We start from the raw sequence: 25,657 nt of genomic DNA, 5'->3' as shown, positions 1-25,657 counted from the left end.
AGAAAAAAATGACAAAATAATATTTAGAGAAAATTTTAAAACATGGAAATATTTTTCTAGTGTCAAGCTAAAATTTACCAAGTGGCATTTCATGAAATAGACGTCATCTGCTCAAATAGTGATTTTTTTTTTAAAAATTATCATCTTAATGCAGTACAATTCAAAGGTGTATTAATTTTGATGTGCACACTGAGGAATAACTGTTAAATATTAAAAGGCTGATTCCTATAATTAAATCCTATGTTTCTATAGGAGCAGAGAACTTTGTATGGACAGTACTAACACAGGAGGTCATAGCATACTGTAGTCTCAAATCTGAGCTGTAGTGTTCCAAGTAGTATTCAAAGCATTGGCTTTGAATGGCATGACAGTGTGCACCATGCAAATATGCCTGACACGTGTTCAGAACCAAGTCTGTAGTAAACACCCAAGTTTCAATACGTATTTGATGTGGAATTGAATGTTGGTTGCCAGGAGTTTAGAAATCTTGTAACTCTTACTATTTTGTTGCAACCCTCTCTCATAGGGGCCTGACACAGAGTTTCAAGAGCTGGAGTCAAAGGTAGACAAATGAATACATGTGTACACACACACACACACACACACACACACACACACACACGACCCCTACCGAAACTAAGATAGAGAGTAATTCTTGAGCTACAGCAGGCTTCAACAGCCTGACCTACTAACCCTTGTCTCAAATAACCTTAACTGTGTCTAGCAGATTCCATACTTTGGCTCTGTGTGCTTGCTCATTTCTCTCAGTATTAGCTTTTGATTTATATATATTTATACATGTAGCCACAGCCTACTCCTTTTCATTGCTGCACAGTACAGTGTTGTATAGAATCAGTACCTTAGAAGAATTTGCCTTTTGAGAAGTAACCTATAATTCACTGTAATCTGTTGGAATTTTTCTGAAGAAATTACACCAAATGTTCCGTTTCCCCTTGTGGTTGACTCACTTTTTCTTTCTTGATATAGAAAGTTTTATAATAACCATTAAACTAAGGTCAGTTTAATCAAGGTTTCATTTATTTTAGAAGAAGTTTATTTTCCAGTTGTGCCCCTATTGATGCATATGGCACCTTATATCCATGAGTCTAGGAGTTAAAAAAAAATAGTAAAAATCTTGGACAGGTGAGACGGCTCAGTGGGTAAAAAAAATTTCCACATAGGACTGACTTTGATTCAGGATCCCAGATCTCTGATAGAATGAGAGAACTGACTTCTGATTGTCCAATGTCTTCTCTCTCTCTCTCTCTCTCTCTCTCTCTCTCTCTCTCTCTCTCTCTCTCTCTCTCTCCTTCCCTCCCTCTTTCTTCTTAACTTCTTCCTTCCTTCCTTCCTTCCTTCCTTCCTTCCTTCCTTCCTTCCTTCCTTCCTTCCTTCCTTCTTTCTTTCTTTCTTTCTTTCTTTCTTTCTTTCTTTCTTTCTTTCTTTCTTTCTTTCTTTCTTTCTCCCTCTGTGGGTTTTGGAGCTCAGGTCTGCATGCTCTTTATCAACTGATTTGGCTCCGAAATCCCTTTACCGTGATTCAGTGGAGACTTTTCCCTTCTTGACCTCAAGATATTGTGTTATTCATGTGTCTAACCCTTTTCTCTATTATTTTAATCCACTCTATCATATTCTTCCTGCAATGCTTTCATTTCATCCTTTTTCTTTTTTTTTTTTTCCTTTCCATTTTTTATTAGGTATTTAGCTCATTTACATTTCCAATGCTATACCAAAAGTCCCCCATACCCACCCACCCCCACTCCCCTACCCGCCCACTCCCCCTTTTTGGCCCTGGCGTTCCCCTGTTCTGGGGCATATAAAGTTTGTGTGTCCAATGGGCCTCTCTTTCCAGTGATGGCCGACTAGGCCATCTTTTGATACATATGCAGCTAGAGTCAAGAGCTCCGGGGTACTGGTTAGTTCATAATGTTGATCCACCTATAGGGTTGCAGATCCGTTTAGCTCCTTGGGTACTTTCTCTAGCTCCTCCATTGGGAGCCCTGTGATCCATCCATTAGCTGACTGTGGGCATCCACTTCTGTGTTTGCTAGGCCCCGGCATAGTCTCACAAGAGACAGCTACATCTGGGTCCTTTCGATAAAATCTTGCTAGTGTATGCAATGGTGTCAGCGTTTGGATGCTGATTATGGAGTGGATCCCTGGATAAGGCAGTCTCTACATGGTCCATCCTTTCATCTCAGCTCCAAACTTTGTCTCTGTAACTCCTTCCAAGGGTGTTTTGTTCCCACTTCTAAGGAGGGGCATAGTGTCCACACTTCAGTCTTCATTTTTCTTGAGTTTCATGTGTTTAGGAAATTGTATCTTATATCTTGGGTATCCTAGGTTTGGGGCTAATATCCACTTATCAGTGAGTACATATTGTGTGAGTTCCTTTGTGAATGTGTTACCTCACTCAGGATGATGCCCTCCAGGTCCATCCATTTGGCTAGGAATTTCATAAATTCATTCTTTTTAATAGCTGAGTAGTACTCCATTGTGTAGATGTACCACATTTTCTGTATCCATTCCTCTGTTGAGGGGCATCTGGGTTCTTTCCAGCTTCTGGCTATTATAAATAAGGCTGCTATGAACATAGTGGAGCATGTGTCCTTCTTACCAGTTGGGGCATCTTCTGGATATATGCCCAGGAGAGGTATTGCTGGATCCTCCGGTAGTACTATGTCCAATTTTCTGAGGAACCGCCAGACTGATTTCCAGAGTGGTTGTACAAGCCTGCAATCCCACCAACAATGGAAGAGTGTTCCTCTTTCTCCACATCCTCGCCAGCATCTGCTGTCACCTGAATTTTTGATCTTAGACATTCTGACTGGTGTGAGGTGGAATCTCAGGGTTGTTTTGATTTGCATTTCCCTGATGATTAAGGATGTTGAACATTTTTTCAGGTGCTTCTCTGCCATTCGGTATTCCTCAGGTGAGAATTCTTTGTTCAGTTCTGAGCCCGTTTTGAAGCATCTAGCGTTGTTTCAGGTTGGAAATTAAATATTCCAAATTTCTAATCTAGGTACTACGTTTAAAACTTTACCTGGATGATGTAGATTTTATTTTTAAATTTTTAACTCTTGTTTTACTCAAAGCCCAGTAGATTTTATACTCTGAAGGCCTGTCAGTCTCTCCCTTAATTATTTTCACTAGCCCTTGTATGCTGAATTGTATTTTTCTTGTGGTGATCATTGTTATTTTTATTTTCATTTGGCATGGTCCCATCAGATTAAAAAAATAGCAATTGGTACTCCTAATATTTACTCTCTTCATATTTATCTAAATGAATGTTAGACTTTTTAGTATGGCCAGGAATATATCCCTACTTTTTCTTCCTTCTTGTATTTGTTACTATTGAATAGCTGGCTTTTTATGCCTGCTCATACAGACTGAGGGAAAGGGGGAAGACGGGGTAGTTTGTAAACTTCTGCAGTGAAGGTCTTGCATGGTCCTTGTAATGTCTTCTGCAAAGTCCTCCACTCTATTCCGATAGAGAGGTTGAATTTGTGGACTTGACTTATTTCTCAGACCCAGTTTTGAGCCTGTTTTGCAGCATCTTAACATGGATACGCTGTGATGTGGTGTCAGGTGGGAAAGAGATGCCTGAGGATCCTAAGAATCTTGGTTCTGAGTGGGAGATAGTTTTTAGTTCTGTATTTTTCTGTAAGAGCCCCCTGTGTATTTCAATATTAACTTTTTATTATTTTTTTAATATTAATACATTTTTATTGTGTATGGATTGTATATGATGTGCATAGGCCACATCAGATGTATGGAAGTTTGAGAACAATATATGGGACACAGTTCTGTCTTTCATGATGTTGGGCACAGAAATTCAACTTGGATGCTTGGGTTGTTAGCAAGCATTTTACCTAATAAGCAGTCTAACCAGTCCACGACTTGTTAATCTATGACACATCATTACCTGCATCCTTTTTGGTTTTCACTGTTGAGTTTCTTCATGTAAATGCATTTTGAGGAGTCACATTCATGCAGTGGGTACAAAGAAGTCTCTAGCAGCGTGTGGACTTGATTATTTCTTACCAGTATTATACTCTGCATGATTATAACAAGGACAGTACTGTTTTACAATATTGGTGTCTGCTATAAGCAAATTACCATGTTTCCAAATGGTATATTACAAGTTTCAAGTATAATAACTTGCTGTTAGCTTTTCCACTATAAGAAAATTGAAACCTTTCCCCCTCTATTTTTCCAGGAAATGCAAAAGATATCCTGTTGCTATATGAAGAAGATGCTGAGGAATGGGCTCTATACTTGAGAGAAATATTTATGCGTGTTGTAGAAAGAGAAGCAATCCTGTTATATCCCTTGCACAGTTTTTCTTCTTCACATTTGGAAATGCTAAACTTCTATGCTTACAAATGTAAACTTCTGATAATATCCAATAGTCTACTTAAAGACCTGACGCCAAAGAAGTGTCAGTTTCTGGAGAAGATACTTCACTCAACAGGAAATGTAGTGACTTTGCTTTGTGGGATGGAGAGCTCAGATCCTTTCTATCAGTTATTAAGTATCCCCAGAAAGAGATGGGAGATCTCAACAGAGCAGGATCCGGATGGTTACATCTCTGTCATCAGACAGATCTTAGACCAAGGTAGGAATGCCACATGTTTTTGGCTGGATTTACAAATGTTGATTTACTTATATTTTGCAATGTAATGGCTGGAGAGATAGCCCAGTGGTTAAGAACAGTGGCTACCTGCTTTTTCAGAGGACTCAAGCTCAATTCCCAACACCCACATGGCAACAATTCCAATTTCAGGGGATCAAACACCCTCTTCTGGTCTCCCTAGGCACCAGGCACACTCATGGTATAGTTACACATGCAAAATACCTATATACAGAAAATAACCATTTTTTCCTTAAGTTTTGCAATTCAAATTTTTAAAGTTTCATTTAAGCCCATAAACAGTAGTGTCAAGATAAGATTAGAACAGAGATGCCAACTTCACCTAACAATGTTCTGTCTTGTCCAAGAAATGCATTATTGTTCTTCATTTTTACCTTCATTCCAGTCAAAGCTTATCATTGGCTCTAAAAATGGTTAATGCATTCATATATTTCTTCAGGCAACTTGAATGCCACTATACTGCTACAAGAAAGCTCTGTTGTGCTGTGTGCCAGTTTGTTTCTAAAAGATAACATCTGGCACAACTGGTAAATCTGAAGTGCTGCTGTCTTCACTCATGCTGTTACCAGCCAAGAACGGTCCAAAGTCTGAAGGCTTGCATTACAATCATAGAGATTCTGTTGTTTTGTGTGTGTGTGTGTGTGTGTGTGTGTGTGTGTGTGTGTGTGTGTCTGTCTGTCTGTCTGTCTATCTATCTATCTATCTATCTATCTATCTATCTATCTATCTATCTATCTATATCCTTCCATTTATTTAAACATTTTTTTTTACACTCCAGATTTTATTCTTCTCCCAGGCCACCCTCTAACTTTTCCACATTCCATACCTCCTCCCCAACCCCTGTCTCCACGAAGATGACCCCACCACCACCCCACTTCCCATCCCACCAGACATCTAAACTCCATGGGGCCTTCAGTCTCTTGAGGGTTAGGTGCGTCATCTCTGGATAAACACAGACCAGGCAGTCCTCTGATGTATGTGTATTTGGGGTCTCATATCAGCTGGTGCATGCTGCCTATTTGGTGGTCCAGTGTTTGAGAGATCTCAGGGGTCAAGGTTAATTGAGACTGATGGTCCTCCTACAGGGTCACCCTCCTCCTCAGCTTCTTTCAGTTTTTCCCTAATTCAAACACAGGGGTAAGCAGCTTCTATTCATTGGTTGGATGTAAATATCTGTATGTAACTCTTTCATCTGTGTTTTGGGTCTTGGAGGGCAGTCATGCTAGGCCCTGGGGCCTCCCCTTGAGCTGGATCCCACTTTGGGCCTGACATTGGACCTTCTTTTCCTCAGCATCCTCTCCATTTCCATTTCTGCAGTTCTTTTAGATAGGAATAATTATGAATCAGAGTTTTGACTGTAGGATGGCAATCCCATACCTTACTTGATGCCCTGTCTTTCTGCTGGAAGTAGGCCCTACAAGTTCCATCTCCCCACTGTAGGACATTTCATCTAAGATTTCTGACGCATTCTGGATGGTCTCCCCACTTCCTACATCCTGAGGTTGTCTGTGTCCAGTCTTTTTGCTGTCCCTCAGGGTTTCAGTCCTTTTTCCCCACCCAATAGCATATCATGTTACCCTCTTCCCCCCTTCAACCTCCAATCCCTGTCCTATTTCCCTCCTATGTCCCTCTCTCCCTCCTTGTGATTGCTTTTTTTTCCTCCCAAGTGGGATTGAGGCATCCTCATTTCAGGACTTCAGCTTGTTCAACTCTTTGAGTTCTGTGGGCTGTATCTTGGGTATTCTGTATTTTGTTTGTTTGTTTACTTGCTTTTGTTTTGGTTTGGTTTGGTTTTTTTGGCTAATATCCACTTTTCCCTAATTTAAAAACAGGGTGTACTAATATCCAATATAACAAAGAACTCATGAGTACATACCATGCATGTCCTTTTGGGTCTGAGTTACCTCAATCTGGATGATATATCTTCTAGTTCTATCTATTTTCATGCAAAACTCAGGATGTCCTCATCCTTAATAGCTGAGAAGTATTTCATTGTATAAACGAACCAAATTTTCTATATCCATTCTCCTGTTGTGAGACATCTGTGTTGTTTCTAGCTTCTGGCTATCACAAACAAAGCCACTATGAACATAGTGGAACATGTGTCCTTTTACCATGGAGAGGCAACATTTGAGTATATTCCCAAGAGTGGTATGGTATCGCTAGGTCTTCAGGTAGACCTATTTCTAATTTTCTGAAGAACCTCCAGATTGATTTCCAGAGCGGTTTTACCAGTTTTTAATACCACCAGCAATGGAGAAATGTTCCATCCTCACCAACATGTATTGTCACCTGAGGCTTTGATCTTAGCCATTCTGATTAGTGTAAGGTGTAATCTCAGGGACCTTTTGATTTGCATTTCCCTGATGACTAAGGATTTTGAACATTCCTTTGGGTGCTTCTCAGCCATTTGATATTCCTCAGTTGAGAATTCATTGTTTAGCTCTGTACCCCATTTTTATTAGGGTTATTTGGTTCTCTGGAGTCTAACTTTTTGAGTTCTTTGTTTATATTGGATATTAGTCCTCTATCAGATGTAGAGTTGGTAAAGATCTTTTCCCAACCTGTTGGTTCCTATTTTGTCCTATTGACAGTGTCCTTTGCCTTTCAGAAGCTTTGCAATTTTATGAGGTCCCATTTGTCAATTTTTGATCTTACAGCACAAGCCATTGCTGTTTTGTTCAGGAATCTTTCCCCTGTGTCCATATCTTTGAGGCTCTTCATCACTTTCTCCTCTATTAGTTTCAGTATCTCTGGTTTTATGTGTAGTTCTTTGATCAACTTAGACTTGAGCTTTGTACAAGGAGATAAGAATGGATCAATTAGCATTCTTCTACATGCTAACCACCAGTTGAGCTAGCACCATTTGTTAAAGATGCTATCTTATTTCCACTGGATGGTTTTAGCTCCTTTGTCAAAGATCAAGTGACCATAGGTATGTGGGTTCATTTCTGGATCTTCAGTTTTGTTCCATTGATCTACCTGTCTGTCGCTGTACCAGTACCATGCAGTTTTTATCACAATTGCTCTGTAGTACAGCTTGAGGTCAGGCATAGTGATTCCACCAGAGGTTCTTTTATTGTTGAGAATAGCTTTTGCTATCTTAGGATTTTTATTATTCCAGATGAATGTGCAAATTTCCCTTTCTAACTCGATGAAAATTGAGTTGGAATTTTCATGGGGATTGCATTGAATCTGTAGACTGCTTTTGGCAAGATAGCCATTTTTATTATATTGATCCTGCCAATCCATGAGCATGGGAGGTCTTTCCATCTTCTGAGATCTTTGATTTCTTTCTTCAGAGACTTGAAGTTCATATCATACAGATCTTTCACTTGCTTGGTTAGAGTCACACCAAGTTATTTCATATTATTTGTGATTATTGTGAAGGGTATTGTCTCCCTAATTTCTTCCTCAGTCGGTTTATCCTTTGAGTAGAGGAAGGCCACTGATTTGTTTGAGTTAATTTTATATTCAGCTACTTTACTGAACCTGTTTATAAGCTGTAGGAGTTCTCTGTTGGAATTTTTGGGGTCACAAGTATACTATCATAACCATGTGAAAATAGTGATATTTTGATTTCTTCCTTTCCAATTTATATCTTGTTGAAGTCCTTTTGTTGTCTAATTGCTCTGGCTAGGACTGAGTACTATATTGAGTAGATAGGAAGAAAGTGGGCAGCCTTGTCTAGTCCCTGATTTTAGTGGATTGCTTCAAGTTTCTCTCCATTTAGTTTGGTGTTGGCTATTAGTTTGCTATATATTGCTTTTACTTTGTTTAGGTATGGGCCTTGAATTCCTGATCTTTCCAAGACTTTTATCATGAATGGGTGTTGGATTTTGTTAAATCCTTTCTCAGCATCTAATTAAATGATCACGTGGTTTTTTTTTCTTTGAGTTTGTTTATATACTGGATTACGTTGATGGATTTTCATATATTGAACTACCCCTGCATCTCTGGGATGAAGCCTACTTGATCGTGGTAAATGATGGTTTTGATATGTTCTTGGATTCGGTTTGCAAGAATTTTATTGAGTATTTTTGTGTAGATATTCATAAATGAGATTGGTCTGATGTTCTCTTTTTTGGTTGGGTCCTTATGTGGTTTAGGTATCAGAGTAATTGTGGCTTCATAGAATGAATTAGATAGTGGTTCTTCTCTTTCTGTTTTATGAAATAGTTCAAGAAATATTGATATTAGGTCTTCTTTGAAGGTCTGATAACATTGTTGATACATCATACACAAACTTACAGAATACAATCAAAGCAGTATTTAGAGGAAAATTCATAGCACTAAGTGCCCTGGTAGAGAAACTGGAGAGATTGTCCACTAGCAACTTAACAGCACACCAGAAAGCTCTAGAACAAAAAGAAGCAAACTCACCCAAGAGGAATAGAAGGCAAGAAATAGTCAAAAACTCAGGGCCAAAATCAAATAGAAACAAAGAGAACAATACAAAGAATCAACCAAACTAAAAACTGGTCCTTTGAGAGAATGAACAAGATATATAAACCCCTAGCCAAACTAACTAAAGAGCCCAGAGGCAGTATTCAAATTAACAAAATTGGAAGAGAAAAAGGAAACATAATAACAGAAAGTGAGGAAATTCAAAAGTCATCAGCTCCTACTACAGAAGCCTATATTCAACAAAACTGGAAAATCTAGATGAAATGAACGGTTTTCTAAACAGGTGCCACATACCAAAAACCATCTAAACAAGTGCATATTCCATAAGGAAATAGAAGAATTCATTAAAACCTCCCAACCAAAAAAAGCCCAGGACCAGATGGATTTAGTGCAGAATTCCGTTGTTCTTATAATTGCACCATATTTACTATTACAGAATGAAAAGCTACTATTTTCATTGTTGCAAATTTGATTTTAAGCATAGAGTCATGATAGAAATAACAGGACACGAGTTCTTGTTCATCAGCTAATTGCATTCCTGTGCAACAGTCAGGTTCTGCCACCAACACAGGTCTTTGCCGTAAGGACCTCTGTCTGCAGGTCTCTGCTGTGTCAGAGTGTGCTATATTCAGTTCCATCCTTGCTGTCTCACCTTCCACGTGGCCTTCAACACCCAGCTTCGTAGTGATGGTTTTACCTCTTACAGGAGAAGGGTGGAATTATTATTTCAGTTGGCCTTTCAGATGTCCAAGTTGGATCTTTGTCTTGGGACATACATCGGCAATCTCCAGGGAAGCACTCAGTCACAGGGCATGTCTCCACTTTAGTTCTTTAATAGGACAAATGTCTCTATCTCAGCATATAACGATTTGTCCAGCTCAGGCAGATTACTACTCTTAAAAATTAAGGCCCCATTGGAGTTTTTTTTTTAATTTTGTAGAAAAAAAATATTATAATTGGAAAGTTATGAGAAAATCAAAATAAAGTGCTTTATAATTATGAATATCACAAAATACTCCTTCCCCTGAAGCAGAGTAATAAATATTGGTGTCAAATTATGATTCCTCATACCCATAATTTCCACTTTCTCTGAATAACTCTCATTGGGCTGTGTCTCTCTGTCTCTCAGTCTGTTTGTGTACAGTCTGTCTATGTAGGTCCATGCATACCATGGTGAGTATGCAGAGGTCAGAGGACAACTCTTAGGGGTAAAAAAATTAAGTTATTTGTATTGTATAGGATAAAACCCTCTACTTACAGATAACACATCAATAATTTGAAGTTACTATTAAAACTGATTTTCCTACATTCAAGTTTTAGATTTTGAAATTTTTAGAGTAATATGGGTATACCAAATGGAAATATTGGAAAAGTCGTAGGAGAGATGGAAACTGCTCTGTAAAGAAGGCTGCTGAACTATTTTCAGTTGATAACTTCTGAGGGAGGAAGACTCAGCTTTTCAGGCTGTGGTCCAGCCTGAACTGACCACACAATCCCACATCAGACTAGTAATTTAAAACAAAGAAGTAAAACATGAGAAGAAGATGAGAGAGGGTAAGGGGATTGGAGTGGGTATGGGAGGAAGTAGTGGGAGGAGTGGGGAAAAATAATCAAGATACATTTATATACATATGAAATTCTCAAAGAGTTACATGTGTATTTAAAATGCTGTTGAAATATGACATATCCATCAGAGATACAGGGATGGAACCAGAAAGTTGAGCAGTTTTTGGCATACACAATTGTTATACAACAAGTTGTTCTACTAATCACTACGGTCTGTTTAATGATTCATTTGCTTTGATAAACTCTTCAGTGGTCCACTATGTTGTTTTATGCTTTATATTGTCATTCAGATTAAATATGTCAAAACATAAACAGTAAAAAATAGATACAACAGGGCAGAGATGTGGAATTCAATTCTTCCTATCCATTTCACCTCTCCTCACCCAGTGGAGAAATTACACTAGTATAAGAAAGAACCTTTTATTCGGAAACATGCTGTGATAAAGAGGATAATAAAAATGCCAAGGAAGTCATGAAAATAATTAAATGTTTAATATATTCACACAGACAAAGAAAAATCACAGGAAATTTTACAAAATTTAATGAAAGAAAGATTTTTAATAATTATAATACTCAGGCAAAGTTTATGATATTAAAAAGTTTAAGTAGTGATTCATGTTTCATCTGAGTATTTTATTTCCTTTTAAGAAATTAAGAAAACTAAATTTCCTGTCTCCCTAATTCTCAAAAGAAGACTAACACAAATCCATGTGATCTTTCTCCTTACTGCTTCACAGCACTCATGGATAGCATTTTGCCCTTCTTCCTGTTCATTTGACTTTGGCTCTAGACATAATTGTTTAACATTTCCATCTAAGTTTCCTACAGCACTGTTTATCATTCATGTATTCAAATATATGTGAATTATATATAAATTATCCAGCATTCTTTTTTATACTTTTAATTTTTGAGAATTTCACATGAATTCTATATTTACAAAATTTTTATCCCCATTCCTCTCTCCAACTCCTCCCTTGCCCCTGTTTCTTACTCTGAAATAAATGACCTCTTCTTTAATCAGCATTCTTGCATACACAGTCACATATACAGATATATAGTCACACATTAATACAGCCTGCTGAATCCATTTAGGGATTCTTCATAAGCACAAACATTACACATACATTTGCACATATGCATGCACTTGTATGTATTTCATATGTATTCTTAAATAAAATGTGTTTAGAACTGACCACCTGGGAATAGATAAACAATCAGGGAACTTGTCCCTGGAAAAGTGTGAATCTCTTGCTCACAGCAGTTATTAATCGCTTCATGTAGGGGAAGGGGCTTGTGGCATTCCTTTTATTCACATTGATATATCAACTGGTATTGACATTGTGCTGTTCTTCTTTAGGCTACCAGTTTGTTTAGATTTTATTTTTCTTGTTTCCTATTATCAGTAGGAAATACTACCTCATACAGAATTCTTGGTCTTCTGGCTCTTATAGTATTTCTATGAAAGCCAACTTGATGATCCTGAATAGCCTTTGTTGTTTGTGACTTTGTTTACAAGTATTTTACTAAGTATTTGATTCTACGCTCCTCAGGGACTTTCCTGAGTAGTTTCCTCTTTTGTTGTTGTGTTTTTACCTGGCTTTGGTATTAAATGAATGCTGCCTTTATAGAAAGAGTTCTGAAACACTCCTTCTGCTTTTTTTTTTTTTTAATAATTTAAGAAGCAGGGTGGTGGTGGTGCATGCCTTCAATCCCAACATTTGGAAGCAAAGGAAAGCAGATCTCTATGAGTTCAAGACAAGCCTGGTCTACAGAGTGAGTTCTAGTACAGGCAAGGTTACATGGAGAAACCCTGTCAATAATAGTAATGGTAATAATAATAATTTAAGTAATACTAGCTGAATATCTTCTTTGAAAGTATTGTAGAATTCCACAGTGAAACAGTTTGGACCTGGGCTTTATTAGACAGAGCCTTTTATTATTGCTTCAATCTATTTATCTGTTAAAGGCCTGTGTAAGTTGTTGATGTGTTCTTGGTTTAACTTTAGTGGTTTTACACAAATATAAAAGTTTGTCTGGTCTCTCTTTTTTTAATTTTCTATTTCAATGGAGTAGAGATTGGATAAAAAATTTCTTATACTATCCTGAATTTCTTTGGCAGCTATTGTAATGCTTCTCTGTTCATATATAATTCTGTTAATTTGAGAGTGATCTCTTTATTTCTTTAGATTGGTTAGGCCAAGAGTCTGTCAACTGATATTGTCTATCTTCTCAAAGAAGCACTATTTAGATTCACTGCTTTTCTGTACTCCTTTCTTTGTTTGTATTTCATTAATTTCTGTGCTGACTTTTATTATTTTTCCTGTCTGCTGGATTTGATTCTAATCTGTTAATTTTTTTCAAATTTTTGAGTTACATCTTTCTGATCTGTTGATGCAGGGACTTAGATGTATAAATCTGCCTCTTGCTGATTGCTGCTTTTAATGTGTTCCATCTGTTGGGTTGAATTATTAATTTGCTCCCAGGAATTTTAAATGTTCATTCTTAATTTCTTCCTTGATTCACTCATTATTAACTAATTTATTGTTTAATCTTGAGTGTGTCTATTTTCTAGAGCTTAGTTTGCTGTTGATTTTATTGCTTATTTTTGTAATGTAGATAGATAGGACACATAGAGTTATTTAAATTTTTCTGTTTGAAATTGTTTTGTAGCCAGGCGGTGGTGGCACACATCTTTAATCCCAGCACTTGGGAGGCAGAGTCAGGTGGATTTCTGAGTTCAAGGCCAGCCTGGTCTACAGAGTAAGTTCCAGGACAGCCAGGGCTACACAGAGAAAACCTGTCTCGAAAACAAACAAACAAACAAACAAGAAAAAAACCAAAACCAAAAACAAACAAACAAAAAAATTGTTTTGTGCCCCAGTATGTGTCCTATTTTAGAAAAGGAAGTATCTTTAGGGTATTAAATTTGTTAATTTAGTTCCAATTTTACCAAAAAAAAAAGTGAATTATTTTTACTGTTTGTATGAAACATTCTATAGATATCTGTTAGGTGCATTTGATATGAAGTTTTTGTCAAGACTTGTCTGTTGAAGAAAGTGGAGTGTTGCAATGACCTATTACTGAATTAGAATTAATCTGTATTTTTAAGTTCAGTAGAGTGCTTTTTATGAAATTGTATGTGCCATAGTTTGTTGTTTATGATAGTAATTTCTTCTTGGTTATTTGTTTTCATGATTATAATGAGGTGTCCTTCTTTATCTCTGATTGGTTTGTCTCTCAAGTCCTGTGTCAGCTATAATGAGATTGACTCTGCTTGCTTCCTAGTCCTGTTTGCTTGGGATACATTTTCCATCTTTACTTTGAGGTGGTGTCTGTCTTTGTAAGTAAAATGAGTTTCTTGTAAACAACAGAAAGAGAATTTTGTTTCTTAATCCTTTAAAATAACCCTTGTCTTTTGTTTGTGGAGTTGCAGTCATTGACATTTAATGTTATTATTGAAACATGTGCATTAGTTGCTATTATATTTCTTTTTGTTTTCCTGTTTTATACCTAGTTCTATTTTGTGTTTCTGCCATAGTCTAAGTTATGTTGTCTCTTGGCTGTGCTCATTTTTCTATTCAGTCTAACTTATTGCTTCCCAATTCTCTGTGCTGCCTTTTGGCTTGTTTTTGTCATGGAAAGATTTTCTTTCTCCTACAATGATTGTAGATAGTTTTGTTTGGCATAGTAGACCACAGCAGTCTTATTCTTTTAGAATTTGAAGTACATTGATCCAGGATTTTCTGACTTTCAAAATGTTCATTGATAGATCAGCTGTTATCCTAATGAAATTTTACACACACACACAGACACACACACACACAGACACACACACACACACACACACACACACACACACACACACACACACACACACATTATTAGCTACAAAAATGCCATGGGGAAGGTTTTCTTTTGATTCTGTTTCTTTGGTAGTCTCTAGGCATCTTTTATCTATGTTTGTCTTTCCTTAATTTGGGGGGAAGTTTTCTTCTATGCTATTGTTGAAGATCTTTTCTACACTTGGAATTCTTCTCCATCTATGCCTATTACATGAAGATTGATGTTTTCGTTGTGTCCAATAATTCTTATATATTCCTTTTTCAGGTTTTTTAAAAAATGAGAAAATATAGTTTACTCCAGTGAACTCTTACTGAGTATATAAACCAACCATAGAGCAGGTCCGGTTCTCAAGCAGAAGATGGCCAACACAAAAAGAATTATATAGTGCTTTTGTGTGTGTCACAAACTTTAGCATTTTTAAAATGCTACTGGTACCTTTAGCTTATAAAGATATTTCTATATTCTTCTCTTGAATAGTTCAATTTCTCTACCTTATTTTTAATTCCCAATATCTTCTACTTGGTCTACCCTACTTATAAAGCAGTCCCTCTGGGTTTTCTAATTGTGTGTTGATGCGGGTTGTTTGTTTGCTTTTGTTTTTGTTTTTGTTTTGTTTTTCAGTTGCAGTTTTATTTGTTCTTGAGTTTTCTGCACTATTTCTATAATATGTTTGAATAAGTTTATGAATTCTAGATTGTTGACATCTTTCATTCAACTGCATATTTGTGTTTCCTTGAACATCACTGAGGCACTTATTTCTATTTTATTTAAGTTCTTTGAGCTGATTTTCATCCCTTTTAAGTCCTTGAATTCTCTGATAAAATTTATGGTTGTTCTTTTAAATTTAGTGCCCTTGAATTCATCTGGGCAATTCTTATAAAAAAAATTTCTATAAGACGACTTGGATTTTGAGTTTGCGGCTGCCCATTTTTACCATTTGTAGTTTTGTGATGTGACCTGATCATGTGGAGTTCTGTCCTTTTTATTCCCCTTAGTGTCTGTCTGATGTTTGATTTTAGAAATACCTCAGGCTTTTCCCATGCATATGACCTTGTCTTGCTTTCTTTGGGGGCAGGGGGAGGGGAGGTTCTTTTATGCTCTTGTTGAAAATCTATTCTATGCCATTCAACTGAATTCTCCTTCATTCTATGCTTAAAGTGTGAATGTGTGTCTCTTTTTTGGGAGGGGTGCTGGAGTTACTCAGTGGAGTGTGAGGACAGTGTGGGATTGGCTCTGAAAAGAATCACCAGAAGCTTGTGAGTGTCTGGCTAGTACTCTTGTTTATCAGCTCGAAAGCTGGGGTCCTAAGAAGCTTGTGAGTGTCTGGCTAGTACTCTTGTTTATCACCTCGAAAGCTGGGGTCCTAAGAAGCTTGTGAGTGTCTGGCTAGTACTCTTGTTTATCACCTCGAAAGCTGGGGTCCTAAGAAGCTTGTGAGTGTCTGGCTAGTACTCTTGTTTATCACCTCGAAAGCTGGGGTCCTTCTTTTCAGTAATGATCTGTTTCTCTGAGAAGAGCTCACTCTACCTATGACTCGTCTTTCTCTTTGTTCATTCATTCACCTTTGGCTTCTGGATAGTTTAATCTCAATCCTGCCAAATGTCTCAGTCATTGGTCTGATTCAGTTGTCTTCATGGGAAATTATAGAGGGGGATCCTAATATTTTCATGAAGAAATTGATCAAGGCAGTTTTATTTTCCTATTGCCAAGCCTATATAGTTCAGCTTCTGATTTCAAAAATGCAGCTTAACGTGATAAGTAGCAGTGTAGTATAGCAATGGATTTACTGGGGATATGAAAAAAATGATGATGCAAGCAATAATACAGAAACAATCCCTGTAGAAGCGGTTTTCCTTCTCTTGGTCTGTGTATTACAATCAGAGACCTGGGTGTCTGAGACTCCTGAGAAGTGGGTAGAAAGGCCTCCTGATTTGTCTGATGGCTATAATGAGTCCATTCCAGATATGAAACAGTTGGAGTTGTTCTTCTGTTTTGTATTACCTGTTTGGAAAATTTCTTACGATTTTTAGAACTATTCATGTTTTCTATTTAGGCTATTTTTTATTAATTTAATTTTCTGAGTGCTTGTTTACTTTATTATCTTTCTGTCATAAAATTGATATAAACTCTTTTCTACTCATAATGAAATATTAAACCCTTTCTTTTAGACTTTTTTAAAAAAATGATTAATTTTATGGAGCTTTGTTACAAATCTCATTTATGTTCTCAAGTAATGACCTTTTGAATATTTGAAGAATCATATTTTTCTAACTTTTCAATTTTGATTCCTTGATTAATATATTTCCTCTTTAGTCCTTGAACTTTAAAATGCTTGATTCTTAGAAACATAACCACATTATTTCCCATTATACAATAATACTATAATTTCTTTATAAATATTCCATCTGAAAAGTATTACTCCTTTTCAGTTTTGAAAATTGTCTATATATCTTATTTCATCATGGTAAGAAAAAGAAGCATTGGGACTTAGCTTATCTTTTGGTTGTTAATATTTAATTTTGTTTGATGGTCAATGAAGGTTATTTATATTATTTAGTTGTTCTGAAACTAATAGAGCTCTTTTATGACCTGATATTTTATCATTAGTAAATGGTATATGTGTTCTTCAAGATCATACTTATTCTCCTTGTTCAAGGTATATGATTATTCATGCTTATAACATTAAGCTTTTATTTACTATATTTTTATTTTATTATCTTTATAGTCTTTATTTTTTACTAAACCTTATAAGTGGCTGATAGCTTGATTTTAAGAATTTATTGTAAAGATTTTACTATTTTACATATAAAATATAACTTATATTGACTATGACACTATAAATGTATGTTTGAATCCATGATACTTTTTGTTGATGTCAATATGTTCTATTTACTGTGTTTTCCGGCAGGGAGACATGGGTGGGGGTGGGGATGTGGAGGAGTCCTTATTTGGATTATGACTACATTTACATCCTCTAATGGGTTTTTTCAGTTACCATCTAGAATTACATATTAAGTTCAACAATTTCACCTTTATTGTTGTTACTTTATTTTCCTCTGAAAATTTTGAAGGTCCTATTTTGCTTTAATTAATCACTTCCTTTTCCTACTTCCTAAGACAACTATTCCATCTTATACAATTCTTGTTTTTGTTCATTACAAACACAATGTTTGCTGAGCTTAAACACTGGTTATACTTCTCTTGGATTTCAAATGTTTCTCCTAGGATTGTTTCTCTTCTTGAGTGAACTCCATTGATAGTCACTTTCTGGGTCCACTTTGATAGGTGTCGTGTTGGTATTTGCAATGGTATTAATGGAAGTCTGGTTTTAATCCTCAGTCCTGGAGAACATTTCGTTGTCTTCTCACTTGCTGTTACTAAGGATAAATATACTCATGAGCATTCCTCTGCATGCTTTCCAGTTCCTCTGTCCTGTGGTGTTTGCAGTTCAGCAGTGTTGTAATGGTATGTGTAGTATTAGTATCTGGAGTCATCCACTATATGATCATTCAATTTTTGATCTGAGGAATCATGACTTAATGATCTGAAAACTTGTCATTACAATTACTGTGGTCTATTTTTCTGTGTCCTGGCTTCTTCTGTGTCAACTTGAAACAAGCTAGAAACATATGACAAAGCATACTATCAAGTGTTGAGTCCATAAATTTTGCCCATTGGCAAGCTTGTAGGTTAGTGTTTCTCAATCTTCCTAATGTTATGACTCTTGAGTACCCTGTCTCATATTGTGGTGACTCCCAATCATAAAGTTATTTTTTGTTGCCACTTCATAACTGTAATGTTCCTACTGTTATGTCTCAAAATATAAAAGAATTTCTGGAGATAGAGGTTTTCCAAAGAGGTCTAGACACAGTTTAGATGCAGGAAGGAGTCCTGCCTCTAGATCCCTCCCTCAAATTCCTGCCCTGATTTTCTTTGAGGATGGACTGTGGTATGAAAGTATACACAATTTGAACCCCTTCCTCCTCAAGTTGATTTTAGTCATGATGTCTTATAGCAATAGAAACCATAAGTAAGACATCTCCCCTCCAGTAAAGACTTGACCAGCGATATTCTCCTTCCTCTCTCCCCTCTCCTGTTGACTGTTTTATGCTGGCCTTTCATGTTCTGTCCAGTCATTGTAATTAATCTCTTCAGTCTACCTCTTAGATGACAGACTTAGTTGTTTCCCATATGACATTGAATGTCACTGTTTCTAATCCCACTTATCAAGTGCTACCTCACTGTTTGTCTCTAAGAGTTCCCTTTGGATGCCCTATAAAAGGCCCATCCTTGATATTCTCCTCTTATTTCTCCATGAACTTAGCACTAAATTACAGTCTATTTTTCTAGAAGTAGTAAATTTCAATTGCTGACGTGGGTCTCTGAGGATTTTTTTTGGTTGTTTTAGCATTTTCCACTGTAATCAATGTAACAGGAAACAATCAGTGGAAAGACCCAGAGGCCTAATTTCAACATGTTTGCTAAAGAAACCATTTAGGTCTTTCTTTACATGAAATTGAATTTACACCTGAGATCACTTTAAACTCTGTTTGGACTTGCACTTTGAGATTGTATATTTGTTAGAGTCTACCCAGATCCTAAATCTTCATGGGTTTCATCTCTAGGGAATCCCAAGATAGAGTAGGCAAGCAGGAAAAAAAAAGGAAAGAAAGAAAGAAAAAGAAAACCAACCTTTTTTTCCAAGTTGAGTGCCCAGGATATCCAGGATATGTAGGGAAAGTTCTTTGCTCATGTACCAAGTCTCTCTGTACAGTGGGTCAGGAACTCCACAAACCCCACATACTGGAGTCAGCCAAGAGCCAAGAGCTAGCAGTCAGTCACAGAAGTACACTAAACAGCAGGGTTAGGGGGATGATTTCTTATAGGGGTCAAGCGAAGTTTCCCTTCTTTTAGTTCACTGATGTGTGCAGGTATTGTTATAATTGATGTTATTATTAATACCATAGTTTTGATGTCAAGAAACTAGATGCCCTAAGTCTCCTCTTTGTCACATTTCTATAAATGCATTATTGAAAAACCTACATAAAATCAAGAAACGATTCTTTTCCAGTCCAGAATGTGCCAGGACTTTAAATAATTAGACATTTCAATTAATCAAGATCTCCAAAACACTGCATGGCAACTTTTGTGAGCCCTTATGCTACACAACAAAATTTGCTTTTCCCTTTGTTTCATCTCTCCTTAATCCGCTTTTCCCTGTCACAGTCCATTTATGAAACAGAACATATCAAATGCTTTAGTGGAATGGTAGTGCACAATCTATAGATGTTCTAATTTAAAAGAGAAAAACCTTTTAAAGCAACTTTAAAATACTTTAAATAAATATTCATTTTTAAAGTACTGAAAGAAAACATTTTGGGCCTAACTTGATAAGGAATAGTTACTCCTTAGCCACTGAGATGTTGCCACTTTTTCAGAATAAAGCATCCATGGTTCTTTACAGGTCTATTTAAATGTATACAGCCTGCATTCTACCTTCTCATCCTTCATCAGTTATCAAAGATAATAAGTACTTCATTTCATTGTAGGCAAGATGTGAAATAATTAGGTTTCATATTCTGTTGATGTGTATGATATTAACAAGCTAGGTTCAGAAGCAGGTCAAAATTACTTATTTTTTAGCAGTGAAAGTACAAGAACACTAATTCACTTATTTGTATTATGTGAGATTCCAATAACCTTCCAATGGGACATTAATTAAACTATAACAGTAACATCATGGCTGTTCCACAGATTGTACTCCTTGGAGCATCTTTGGAGGACCCCATTAGTGTAAACTGAAGCAGCCTGTATTCCCACTAAGGAACTCTCTTAGGAGTGTAGTCTACTAACTGCTCTAAACCTGTGCCCAGGCCATTGCTTGGATGTTTTGAAAGACGACAGTAGCATCAGAGAGAATAAAAAAATCTGCAATAACTTTAAATTTATTTATAAACTAATTAACAACAAAAATCCTCATTATTACAACCCATTAAAACTTTTGTTGAATCTCTAAGCAATTGCAGTGAGCAGAAATCCTCTAAATTGAAGACATCATAGAGCAAAAAGAAGGTGTTTTCCAACAACAGAAGACATACTGTTTGGATCATTCCTGGCCAATGATATTGAAACATAATTATATATCAGATTGGAAAGATTTTTTTTTAGTAATTTTAGTAATTATTATGTAGTTCCAACGTGTTAGTAAAGCCTGCTAGTCAGCTACCGGCAGTGATTAAAAGTCATCGAAGAGGTGGCTCAGTGGGTAAGGACACTTTCTAGGCAATTAGAAACCCGAGTGAAATCTCTACAACCTACATACACATGGACAGAGAGAACAGACCCCAAAAGTTGTTCTCTGATCTCCTAACATGACTCATGATTCATATGTTCACATAAATCATACATACACAAACCACAGACCAAATAAACAAACATATATATGAATATATGAGTATATGAATTTTCATATATATATGTGTGTGTGTGTGTGAAAATTCCTTGATGGGATTATTTGCTCTTATTTATTTCAACTACTTAAGTTCTGAAGTGTGGTAGGAATGAATGCATTGTATGACTTGTGTAGTTTTGAAGGAAAACAATGTAAGATTTACATGTGGGTTTTTTTGTTTTGTTGTTGTTTTGTTTGTTTGTTTGTTTTTGTTTAGTTTAGTTGTTTTTGTGTGTGTGTGTGTGTGTGTTTTTTTTTGTTTTTTTGTTTTTTTGTATGAAAGGGGCCAGAGAGTTCCACTGTGGTAGGTGGCTGTCTGAAACACTTTCTCTTGTGGAGTTTGAATTTTGCCTATGAATTACTGAGTTCAAAGTCCTTTTAAATGTGAATAAAATAAAATCAGATGTAATTATTCCACCACCGTGATATAATGATCCTTGCTACAGTGTCTGGGGAGAATTAGATGCTATAATGACTTGGAAGAAGTGATGTGGACCTCAATGAAAGAATTGACAAGATAAATTATGAATGACATATTAGAAAACTGTCGAGAGGACCAAAGGGAATCCTGTTTCAGAGTGAAAGCCTTGTACAATGTATGGTTTAAGTCATCTCTGTGCTGAACGAACACTGGATGGACCATTTTAGCCTAGTGATTCTCAAGTAGTGTGTCCTAAACATGACTTTCTAAAGAGCGATGAGATCCTCAAAAAGGTTATTGTAATATTAGTTAAATGTGTGCTTTAATATGCTGGTGAGATAGTTCAGGGGTAAAGGAACTGACTTCCAAGCCTGATGACCCTAACATCCTAGGCCTCCCCATGGTGGAAGGAAAGAGCCAACTCTCTCAAGCTGTCCTTTGATTTCTGTGCAAGTGTGCATTTGTCTGAATACAGTAGTATGTGTGGACACATAAACAAACAAACAAACAAATTTGTTTTATGTTAAAATAATAAATTTATTATAATGTGTATTATATACATGAACACACATACATATATGAACAAGTTATAAAGTGCGTGTGTATTTGTTCTTAATCATCCTTAGTCTTCCATTGATTTTTTTAAATCAACCACATTAATTTTTTTGTTACTTTTGCCTTAAGAAAAATAAACAAACATATAAAATTTAAAAATGTTAATTCACAGTAAAGTTTAAAACCCATGTTAACTATATCAGGGTCCTTTCAGCAAAATCTTGCTGGTGTATGCAATGGTTTTGCTGAAAGGACCCTGATATAGCTGTCTCTTGTAAGGCTATGCCAGGGCCTGGCAAACACAGAAGTGGATGCTCACAGTCAGCTATTGGATGGATCACAGGGCTTCCAATGGAGGAGCTAGAGAAAGTACCCAAGGAGCTAAAGGGGTCTTCAACCCTATAGGTGGAACAACAATACGAACTAACCAGTAACCCCAGAGCTCGTGTCTCTAGCTGCATATGTAGCAGAAGATGGCCTAGTCGGCCATCATTGGGAAGACAGGCCCTTTGGTCTTGCAAACTTTATATGCCTCAGTACAAGGGAATGCCAGGGCCAAGAAGTGGGAGTGGGTGGGTAGGAGAGTGGGGGTGGGAGGGTCTGGGGGACTTCTGGGATAGCATTTGAAATGTAAATGAAGAAAATACCTAATTTAAAAAAAAAACTGCTGACAAAGGAAAAAAAACATGTTAACAGAAATTACATAGTTTCAAAGACAAAACTCAATGGGAAAAGTAGCGTCTTCTTCCATTTTTCAAATGTTTAGTGTTCAGTTTAATGGAAGTCGGTTGGCTTCCTATGCTTGCTTGAGCAATCTCTGGTAAATGTATGAATTCCTTTCTTACCTCATTTACAGTGAGTAAGGGAGACGGTTCTTCAGGGTCACACCCAGGCCTTACAAGCAACATTTCTAAAATCTCGGGATCCTACTATCCCAACATCTTTCACTTTGGGTTGATCTTTCTCGTTCATTCATGATTGCCTACATACAGTGGCCCCTTAGAAAATTCTGGTGTAATAGATTACATCCATCTTCTAAATACTGACATGCTGCATCACACAGCACCCCAAAACCGCAGTGATGAATCTCTTTATTGCTCTCGTCAGGAAAGTCTTTGGAAGTGTTCCAGCTCATAGTCGTCATACGATTCTTCCAACATCCTACCAATTCAGGCAAAATGCAAGGATTCGCAATAGCAATTAAGAGTATTACTTGTCTTACTTAAAATGACAAATGCAATTTTAATCTTTCTCAAGGAAATCCGTCATACCTCAAGTCTGACTGACCACAGATGTGCCTGCTCACTGTTCAGTTGTTATTCAAGCCTTGAAACCGACCTGGTTTCAAACTATTGACCTTAAACAGTAAACATATCTTATGCATGCTGACACACAGAATGTGAAAAGGTCACATGGGACTTCTGTTTATCAAATTGGAGTAAATAGATCCAACAGAACTTGACAGATATGAAGCAACTGTGTTAAAATACTGGACAACAGGCAGCACGGGGATGTTATCCTTTTGTTTGTTTGTTTTTATTTACTTTTTAACAGATATTTTCTTTATTTATATTCCAAATGTTATCCCCTTTCCTAGTTTCCCCTCTGAAAATCCCATATCTCCTCCCACCTCCCCCTGCTCCCCAACCCACCCACTTCTGCTTCCTGACCCTGGTGTTCCCCTGTACTGGGGCATAGAACCTTCACAGGACCAAGGGCCTCTCCTCCCATTGATGACCGACAAGGCCGTCCTCTGCTACATATGCAGCTAGAGCCATGAGTCCCAGGGAGCTCTAGAGGTACTGGTTAGTTCATATTGCTGTTCTTCCTATGGGGCTGCAAACCCCTTCAGCTCCTTGGGTCCTTTCTCTAGGTCCTCCATTGGGGACCCTGTGCTTAAGAGGGAGACAGTGGTTGGGTTAGTGCTGAAGTGGCTTCCATTGTTACTTGCAAAGTGAAGCTTCCCAAGTCTCAGCAGGAAAGAGAATGGAGTTGTCTTGTGGCTTCACAGAGTTTAAGAGATGGCAAGGATATCTCTATAGTGATACGGTGATTGGAGTTTGGAGGCAGGTGATGGAAAGAAGCCGATGCAGAGGGCTATGCAGGATGCACTTAAGTAGGATTCTGTCCATACAGATCATTCATGTGTGTATAGAATCTACTCAAAACCAATGCAAGGAGCACCTGGGTTCACTCGAGGCAGAGTGTAGTTTGTGTCTCTTCTAGCAAGGGTAGTAAAGCTTCATTGCTCCCAGAGCATCAGGTATCTGGGTACTGGAGGCAGAATCATCCTTGCATAATGAACTATACTGGTTCTTCCGCACACACTTAATAATAACTTTTAAAAAGGAATCAAGCTGTTTTGGCATAATAAAACATCAGCTGCAAGAAGACCTAAGAATAACTATAGAAATAAACACATAAGTTAGAGTTTACGTCTGGCAGCACATTAAAAATGACCTAGCGTGCGAAGAAGGAGCTTTTCCTCCATAAACAGGAGGAACATCTGTTGTAAGGGACTCGAATCCACTATGTGTAGACATCCAGAAAGCACAGTAAGAAATCAAGTGATATAACTAAAAATTTCAGCAAGAGATTTAAATAGATGTGCCATCAAAGAAAACACCCAGAATGCAAGGAAGCAAGGAAATCATTATCAATGCTGTGATTCATCAGGGAAATGAAAATTAAAATCACTGTAAGCCATACATAGCCACTATTGTGGCTGAAATTGGCAAGGCTGTTGTTTAGCAGCTGGAGCTCCTGGTACTGCTTATGGGCCGCTATTATGATACTGCCACTTTGGGAAAAGTTTTGTAGTTTCTTAGCTACTCAAACACAAACTTGCAGTATTTTCCAGCCATCTTCCTACTGTTTACCTAAGAAAAAAAATGAATGGATATGTGTCCACAAATATTCATAGGAATGCTTTATTAAACAGATAAAATGGGCATATGTATCCATGAGAAGATAAATGTATATACACATAGATGTATAAATTCTCATATAAGTATATATGTATGTATATATAATCACTATAGATGATAGGTAGATAGATAGATAGATGATAGATAGATAGATAGATAGATAGATAGATAGATAGATAGATCAATAGATAAAACTCATATCAATAAATAACTCTGAAACTGTACAAAATTTCAGGGGAAATGAGAGTTTATCCTGTTTTAAATTCTAGTTGCATTGTGATTAGTGTTTGGTATCCCTGACTTTGTGGACGCTGAGTGGCAGTTGCTTTACCTCCCTTTGTTTCTGCACCATAGTATAGTTATTTGTAGCTTGGCGTGTTGGGAGAATTGTCTTATCCTTATAGAACCCTTGGTCACTGTTCAAACGCACACTTTCCCTAGTAGGCTTCATATTGACTATCTTCCTTCTCAGGGTCTGATAATTCATCGTTTTCTCCTCTCTTGCTTCTATAAGAAGAGATGAGTCCTATTCCTGTGCTCCATTTTAAAAACTGTGCCATTGTGCCATGACTCTAAGGTATCACAAGGACTATTCTCTCTCCCATTTCATTGTACCTCTGCCAGATAAGTGTCTGTCCTCTCATCTGTTGGCAGAGATCAGCATCTGTCTTTCCAGGATCTGTATTTCCTAGCCAGTGGCCTTTGTCTCCCCTCTCTCCTCAGATGCTCACTAGGTCAGTGGACTCTGCACTGCCTATAAAATATACTGAAAATCCTCTAGATCAGTAAGAAAATTCCCTTTAGCATCTAATTTTACCTGGACGTTTTTAAAT

At 37.0% G+C, this 25,657-nt stretch overlaps 1 protein-coding gene across 5 annotated transcripts in view; it reads left to right on the top strand.

The window, feature by feature from the left end:
* Bank1 (B cell scaffold protein with ankyrin repeats 1) overlaps nucleotides 1-25,657 on the top strand; it is a 272,779-nt gene that overhangs the window by 37,665 nt on the left and 209,457 nt on the right. For 3 of the 5 annotated variants that reach the window (XM_006501483.1, NM_001033350.3, XM_006501487.2), the window contains exon 2: nucleotides 4,220-4,618. The exons of the other annotated variants lie outside the window; for them this stretch is intronic. In XM_006501483.1, coding sequence (XP_006501546.1) covers nucleotides 4,220-4,618 — 399 coding nt within the window. The remainder of the gene's footprint in view (nucleotides 1-4,219; nucleotides 4,619-25,657) is intronic. 5 annotated transcript variants of the gene reach the window in all.

The sequence above is a fragment of the Mus musculus genome, chromosome 3, assembly GCF_000001635.26.
Source record: "Mus musculus strain C57BL/6J chromosome 3, GRCm38.p6 C57BL/6J".
In the NCBI taxonomy this organism is placed as follows: Eukaryota; Metazoa; Chordata; class Mammalia; order Rodentia; family Muridae; genus Mus; species Mus musculus.
Note: the sequence above shows the minus strand (reverse complement) of the source record. Positions and strands in the feature narration are given on the sequence as shown.